General features: G+C 31.4%; 1 protein-coding gene across 1 annotated transcript; it reads right to left on the minus strand.

Moving 5' to 3' along the window:
- Window positions 1-7,808: 7,808 nt before the first annotated feature.
- Window positions 7,809-8,342, minus strand: LOC136088015 (uncharacterized). Its single transcript, XM_065811652.1, has one exon. The coding sequence runs from the start codon at window positions 8,340-8,342 to the stop codon at window positions 7,809-7,811; it is 534 nt and encodes a 177-aa protein (XP_065667724.1).
- Window positions 8,343-8,648: the final 306 nt, after the last annotated feature.

Below are 8,648 nucleotides of genomic sequence, written 5' to 3' on the forward strand. Positions count from 1 at the left end.
TAGCTAACTTTTCATGGTTGTTTACTGCATGACCAAACAAAGCACCTCTTTAGTAATGTAATGAAAATTTGACATAAACCCCACTAATTAAAAGTATGGAAGTTCTTTTCAATGGATCTGAATTCATAAAAATACTGTTTATGAAATTTAGATCCTCTATTGAGCTTATTTTTGAAGTCAATTGTGTTAAATCCCGTATGCTTGGCAACTTGTACTTAATACACAAGCATTCGTATAAACTTTGTCGCATAGCAAAATATTTATATCTCCATATAATACCTGGAATATATAAAACTTCATCTACATTTTGGCATATTTTGACTGATGCAAACTTTTTTTTAAAAACAAACGGTTTCAAATAAAGGTGTTTTTGTTTTTATTAATTTTAATTTCTTTACAGTTAAAGATGAAATATTACAAATTGTGTCGTTGTGGTAAGTTACAAATGAATGATCATCAAAAATTTCTGAAAGAAATAATGGAACACCAAGTTTGTACATTTTTGATTGTATGTGTAAACTATATTTATTAAGCAGTAAAACAATAGCATTGTTATTAACACGTAACAAAGATTGACTATCGTCAAATAAAAGTTCATCCTTGTTTAAAGAAAGAAAGATTTGAATCCACAGACTATTCTTTTATGTGCTTTTGTTTAGTACCACTTCGCTCTGATTTCTTTTGCATTTGTTCTATATTGCTCTCCTTTATCTCAAGACGGCACTCTTTTCGATGTTATTTCTGATCAAATTGACCGAGCTCTTTCTCTTTATTCTTCAGCCAATGTCTTTGTTTTTGGTGTATTTAATGCTCATCACACTAAATGGCTTGGTTCTAATGTCAGAGAATCTGCAGTTGTTAAGGCCCATCACTTTTACAACTCGCTTTCCAGACAATTCGATTCATTTACCTTCTCTACTCAACTTGATTCCGATTCAAGTCAGTGATCAGTTTCTCCACACTCACCCTTAGGTGCTTCTGATTACGGTTTGATCCCTTAAGACTATTATCTCATTCTTCTTCATCACCAGAACTCCACTATAATCGTACCTCTTACAACTAATTTCAAGCTAGCTGAGACTTTTTCCGTGATTTTCTTTGTGATGACTCTTGGGTAGAAATCTTTTGTTTTCCTGCTGACAAATGTGCTTCTTGTATAACTTCTTGGATTTAGACTGGTATAAAATATTTTTCCCTCTCGAAGATTCCAAATCAAATCTCAATCTTCTCAATAGTTTTCCTCTCATTATGCTGCTGAAATCTCCAACCGTAACCATTACTTCCATATCTCTCGTCAAAAAATTTTCCAGAAAACAAACGTCTGCTTAATATAGCTAGAAACCACTGTAAATATATTTTATCAATTGCGAAAGCCCACTATTATCAGGTCACAAAATTTCTTATTTTATCTCAAAAATTAGGCTCCAGAGACCTCTGGAGAATTTTTACAGTGTCTATAATAAGGGCAAATCTGTTGTTCCACCTCTCTTGCATGGGTCAGATTTTGATAACTCACCAAGAGTCACCTAAGGCCGAACTCTTTTCTAAGAACTTTTCATCAATTTCATCTCTCGATTCCACTCATCACATTCTACCAGATATAGCTGACAAAAATTTTGATCCATTGCTTGACATTCTTATTACTCCAGCTTCTGTATCTAAAGTGATTTCCTGCTGAGACTCTTCTACAGCTTGTGGTTCTAAAAAAGTACCTGTTGTAGTTTTGCAGAAGTGTTCTCCGGATCTGCTGTCTATACTTTCAAAACTATTTAACAAGTGCTTATCAGAGTCTTGTTTTCCAGTCTTCTGGAAAGTGGCATCCCTATTTTTAAAAAATCTGAAGAGCAATCTGACTCATCTAACTACAGTCCCATTAGTCTTCTTCCTATCATAAGCAAGGTTTTTGACTCTTTAATTAACAAACATTTAATCTCTCATCTTAAATCTAATAACTTACTTTTTAGGACAAAGAATAGAACGTTTACACGGTTCTATTCTTTGCCCTATACTTTTTTTAATTTACATTAATGATGTCTTTAAGAAATTCTTATATCCAAGGTGGAATTGTTCGCTAATAATACTACCATTTATTCTTGTCTTGATAAAAAGCCAACACTCTCTGATTGCTTAAAGGGGGCATTTGAGCTTGAAAAGAATCTCACTGCTGCTACAGCACAGCGCTTGCAGTGGCTGGTGAACTTTAACTCAAATAAAACTCAATTTGTTTCTGCTAATCGTTATTGCAATAATTTAGATCTTTCTATAATTATGAACGGTTATGTCCTCAAAGAGTTATCTGCCTTTCATTATTAATCAAATAAAATCGCATTAAAAAGCTCTGAGATCATTATTAATCAAACAAAATCGCATTAAAAAGCTCTGAGAAAAGAACTATTGGAATGGTCACTCTTTTCAAAGCTATGTAATTTGATTCAGGTTTTACTTAGTATGGGAAAAAAAAAACTGAAAACAAAAGTTACCTAAAAAATAATGTTGTTATTGATTAAGTTACTTGAAAAAAATAAAAACCAAATTAAATTAAATTATAATTTGCTCTTATCTATAAAACCAAACAAGGCGGCAACATATTCTTGGCATGAACTAAAGAGAAATCTAAAAAAACTAATGCATAGTGATGCAAAAAATTTGTGGAAAAAACTTAATAGTGACTGTCATAAAAATGACTTCAGCAAGCTGGAAAAGTTGTTTTTCAGTATGTTGAAAATCTTTTCCAGTTTCTTGAAGTTAATTTTTTGCCAAACAATATTAGATTTTTTTCACAAATCCATTGAGCCATTATCCATTAGTTTTTATATTTCTTTTTAGTTCATCCCATAAAGGTTTAATAAGAGAGAAATCTGCTGATTAGAGATACCAAGTTATCCTATTCAATGTTTGATCATTCTCTAACTCTCTCAAATAATTCCTACAAAGTTTTAAAGAATGCTTTGGTTTTTGAAAAATGAATAGTTCTTAAATAATTCGACTACCCAAAGGTATGGCATGACTTTTTAAAATTTCCAAATAAACTTCTTTTGTCGTTATTCCCTCTGTTTTTAAAATATCACCTTTGTTTTCCCACCAAAATAGCCCCAAACCATAATACTACTCCCTTCATGTTTCAAAGTTGACAATGATCACTGTTTTATCGTCCGTTCACAAACTTTTATTTGGAAAAACGATCTTCTCTTGTTACCAGAGATTGAAACTTCGACTCCAAAGAACCCATTTCCAGTCATCGATGGTCATTTAATTGTGTAGTTGTGCCCATACCAGTTTTCTTTTTTAGTTTTGGTGCCAAAAAAATAAATAAAAAAATAAATAAATAAATAAATGGTTTCTTAGCAACTATTCTGCCACAAAGTTCTGCTTTCATCAATCGCCTTTTCGCCGTTATCTCAGATTCTAGAGCTTCTCAAGAACAACTCAAAGTATGGGTTTTGTAAGTTTCCGGGTTTATTCTGGAGTAGTTAGTTCACTGTTTCTTTTACTAATGCTATTCTTTTGTTTTCGATAGAAATTGTAATTCTACAACGAACCGATCGTTTTCTATTGATCACATTTCCAGTTTTTTTCTTCTTTTTTATAATAATAAAGTTTAAATCTTGAATGTTTTTTCTATTTGAATTTTTTTTTATTCACAATGTGAATATTGCAGATCGCTTTTTACACACAGTTCTCATTTTCTAGAAATTTATCACTTAAAAATATCAAAAGTCTAAATAAATGATTAAACTATAAGCAGTGGCGGATCCAGCATTTTTTGATCTTTGAGATAGCTAACTTCCAGACATGGAGCTAACTCCAAACATTTATATGTTTATACTTATGTCAAGTAATGAGAGTTTGCAAAGAATTGCGATGATTGGAAGCTGGGAACAAAAACGCCCTTAAAATTTTTGCTACACCTGCCCCAAACGTGAGAGCAACAAGTTGATAAAATATTTTTTGTATTATTCTCAATTAGACTTATATTCATCGAAAATTTTTAAATTTCATAGTATTATCTCTCAGCGTTCAAAAATTATGATCATATGAAAATTACAACCCCCTCAAATTGAGGGGGGTTTAAACTTTATATGATCATAATTTTTGAACGCTTAGAGATAATACTATGAAATTTTCGATGAATATAAGTCAATTTGAGAATAATACAAAAAATATTTTATCAACTTGTTGCTCTCACGTTTGGGGCAGGTGTAGCAAAAATTTTAAGGGCGTTTTTGTTCCCAGCCTCCAATCATCGCAATTTTTTGCAACTCTCATTATTTGACATAAGTATAAACATATAAATGTTTGGCTTAGCTCCATGTCTGGAATTTAGCTATCTCAAAGATCAAAAAATGCTGGATCCGCCACTGATAAGTGCGAGACTAACTACCGAAATTCACACCAAGAAAAGATAAAGAATTTTTTTTTTAAATAAAGTATACATTATACAACCTTCACATAAACATCAGACTTGACCATTCTATGACTAACATAAAAATCGGATGATAGCTACGTATGTGAATAATAGGGGGATAACATTTTTTTATGATTTTAAGTCTTTTTAATATAAAGTTCTAGTAATTTAAAAAAATTTTAAACGCCAAAATGATAAAAATTAGCATCACTTTTAAATTTTATTACAAAAATTTACTTATTTATTCATTGTTGTTTCTGTTATTGGATAAACCATAACTTATTGCACTGATTTACCTTGCTTTTACTTCTGCACAAATGTTGGACTTGCACGTTTGAAACAACAAGTAGGTTTTGCCTACTGGTTAACTGCAGCTAACAAAACTTTATTGCTTGTTCTATCATAATAGTGAATAGAAAACTAGGAATTCATCTAATCTCCAGTAATGAAATATCATCCTGGTTGTTTTTAGATTTAGTGAAAAAATAATACAAATAAATTTGATTTGCTAACTGTAGGTAAAAACAAATATTTTTATGTAAATTTTTAAATAAATATAAAAATGTAATATCATTTGTTTATTGACAGTTTTTATTTTGTTAAAAGTCTGCACAAATATAAAATGATAATAATAAATATAGAAGCGAAAAATCGCCTGAACTAAATTGCGTTAAAAATTATAAACTAAATAAAGTCAAATAAACGTTGTTAAATAAATTATAAGGTAAATAGTTATATCTGTGATGAGCGCAAACAATTATTATCAAATCAGATATCTTTATAACAGAAAAGCAATTCATGAGCTATTAAGTTTCGTGAGATATTATATATATATATATATATATATATATAATTGGCTAATCTAAAATGTTTTTTGTTAATACCTGAATAAATTTTTTGCTTTAAAAGTTTAACTATAAATTTACTTTCTAATATTTATCTATGAAACACAATTTTCCTCTGCACTGTGAATCGCTTAAGATTTTAAATTATTTTAAATATTTAAAGTTTTATTCTTTATGACTTTAGAGCCATTTTCTGAGAAAATAAAAATGATGTTGGCTCAAAAATGATATCCTTCAATAACGCTTAATTTTTATATAGTAATGCTAATAGGTTAAGGGGTTGTCCATAAAGTACGTACGCTCATAGGGGGGAGGGGGAGGTCTTCAAAAAGCGTACAAAGGCGTATGGTAGGGGGGGGGGGGGAGGGTTCAATTTAAAAGTACGTACTTCGATTTTCTAATTTATCACAATTAACCAGCTAATCAATAGAAAAGTTACATTCTGACTAAAGATTCTAGTTTGCCAACATAAAAATATGTATGGTATATGGAGTAGAGGGTATAGTTTTCCTCTATGCACACACATGTATGGGCGCCCTCAGAATTTTTTGATGTTCCAGATAGGACACTTTCATACATCGTGCAAACTCATAACTTAAGTTTGTTTATACCTATGCCAAATGAGGAGGCCTTGCAAAATATCGGGATGGCGGAGGCCTGTGAACAAAAGCCTTAAAACGCTTACCCTCTCGACCCCCAAAATGAGAGGGGTGTAAATTTTGCATGGTCATAACTTTTTTGTAATTTACAATATTTTTCTACAAAAATTAAAATCTGTCGATAAATTTAAATTTGGTTTTAGATGTTAAAGTTAAAAATTTTTCTATTTATTTCCCTCACGTTTGGGCAGGGAAGGGGGAGCAAACGCTTTAGGGCTTATTGTTCCCAGGCCTCCGCCATCCAAATTTTTTGCAAGGCCACCTTATTTGGCATATTAACAAACTTAAGTTTGCATGATGCGTAAAAGTGTTCTATCTGGAACATCAAAAAATCCTGAGGGGGCCCATGCACACATGCCACCCCTTATATACTGGCCCTGAGTAAGACCTGAGGGCCGTGGTTGATGGGACAGAGTCACCCCCAAAAAAAACGTGTCAATGGCGTCTCAAAATCTTCCAAATTTGACCGCTAGGTTTTGCTAAAATAAAAAGCAAAAGGGCACAAAGTTTGCTGTTGCCTCCTCCCACTGGGTTTTACCCTTTGTTTTCAATATTACTAATCTCACGTAAGACTCGTTTTATTTTTTACTAAAGAGGGGTGCCTGAAAAAAACGTCCATCTTAAGTATAGTTTATTTACATTTGATTTGTTATTAAAACAAAAAAAAAGTTTGAATTAAATTCATCGGGAATCGAACCTGAATCTCCGTCGACAATTTCCGCCGCATAAACCTCTCGCCCACAACACATATCTTTTATTGATATTTTAAATTTATTTAAATTATTATTTGCATATATACTTAAAGACTTTTAAAAAATGCGGTAACAAAGGAGCTTTGGGGTCGTATAAAGTATCTAAGGTACCCTCCGGCTTTTTTTTTTTAAATAAACTTTTTTATTGAGAAAAAAAAATAAAGGAGGGATGGGGGGGGGGATATTCGAGGGGGGGGGGCTATTTGAGAAACGTACGTACTTTTAAGGGGGGGTAGGGACATAAAAGTACCATGGCAACAGGGGGAGGGGGGTCAAATTTCAAAATTTTTGGCGTACGTACTTTATGGACGACCCCTAAGAAAAAAGACTGTAAGTTTTTTTTTTCTGAATATTTATAGTTTCTGAGTTATGGTCGGTCAAACTTTTGACCTTTTGACACTTGGAAAGTCATTTTGGATTCTAGGATTTTTAAACTAAATTTAGAGGCAATGAGACAACTGTATCTTAAGTTTGTTTTTAAATTAGTAAGTACAGGTAGAACTTTCAAAAAAAAAATCAAAAAAAATTGAGGGAAATCCTTACTTAGTCGAAAAATCATAAGCTCAAATAAAATAATAAATTAATTGTTAATAAATTTACGATATCAGTAACATGTATGAAAAGTGCGAATGATACACCAGTTTTTAAATCAGGTGATCTTTCTAATTTGTCCAACTACAAACCTCTCAATTCTTAATTGTTTATCCAAGATTTTTGGAGCGTGTTATGTATAATAGACTTTATTTTTTTTAAATGATAATGATATTCTTTACATTAAACAATTCACAATTAAATCTGGTCATTCGATTGATCATGCAATTATAAATCTGGTATATGAAATATTTGAAGCTTTTGATGAAAAAAAAATTACTTTAGTTGTCTTTATTGATCTAAAAAAAGCGTTTGATGCCGTAGATCATAATATCCTTCAATATAAACTTAAAATTTTAATTTTTTAAATTAAGGTTTTACAATAAATGGTGTAGGCATAAACTGCCTGTCAACCTAATTATATAATACTTGACAATTACAGAGTTTGTATAACTAATAGAAAATAAAATGTGAATTAGTCGTAGAGAAGCCATTCATTTTTTAGATGATTGTCTAGAAGCAGTTTAAACGTTCAATACGTAATTCATTCGTAAATTTAATAATTCATACGTAAATTTAATCGCGAAGATTGTTTTTTTAGTTTATATATATGACCACGAGTAATAAATTTACTATCCATTTCAAAAAGACTTCTGTCACTATTGTTGTTTTTGCACCATTTGTAGACGTTGATTAGGTCTGCACGAAGTAGCCTGTATTTTACAGTTGTCATATTTAATGCCAACAATCTTTGTTCATACGGTAGATCCTGTAATCTATTGATTCGTTTCAAAGCTCTTCTTAACACATTTTCTAGTTGCCGTTTGTCTTTGAGAAGTCCAGGGTTACAGATTGATCCACAGTATTCTAGGTGAGGGCGGACTAGTGCTGAAAATAGTTTTTTGAAGGATAATAAGTCTGGATATGATGTAAATGTTCTTTTTATTATTCCTATTATTTGTGTGGATTTGTTGACTTGAATAATTGTGTGTTTGGAAAATAATAAGTTCGAATCTATGTGAACACCTAAATCTCGTTCGCAATTTGTGGTTTTAATGTTTACTCTTATATTTTTTTCTGGATCATTCATATTATAAGTATGGGATTTGTTGTTGTTTCCTAATTGCATTACAGAACATTTATCAATGTTAAATTTCATTCCCCATTTTTGAGACCATGTAACAAGAACGTCGATGTCATTTTGTAATTCTTGCGCAGATTAAGTATTTTCAATAGAACGGAAGATTTTGGTATCGTCAGCAAAAAGAGCAGCTTTTGATTTGATTACTTCAGGGATACCGTTGACATATATAATAAAAAGTAAAGCTGAAAGGACGGAGCCTTGGGGAACTCCTCTTTTAACGGGTACCCATTTTGAATAATTTCCATTAACAAC

This window comes from Hydra vulgaris, chromosome 12 (assembly GCF_038396675.1).
Source record: "Hydra vulgaris chromosome 12, alternate assembly HydraT2T_AEP".
Classification (NCBI taxonomy): domain Eukaryota; kingdom Metazoa; phylum Cnidaria; class Hydrozoa; order Anthoathecata; family Hydridae; genus Hydra; species Hydra vulgaris.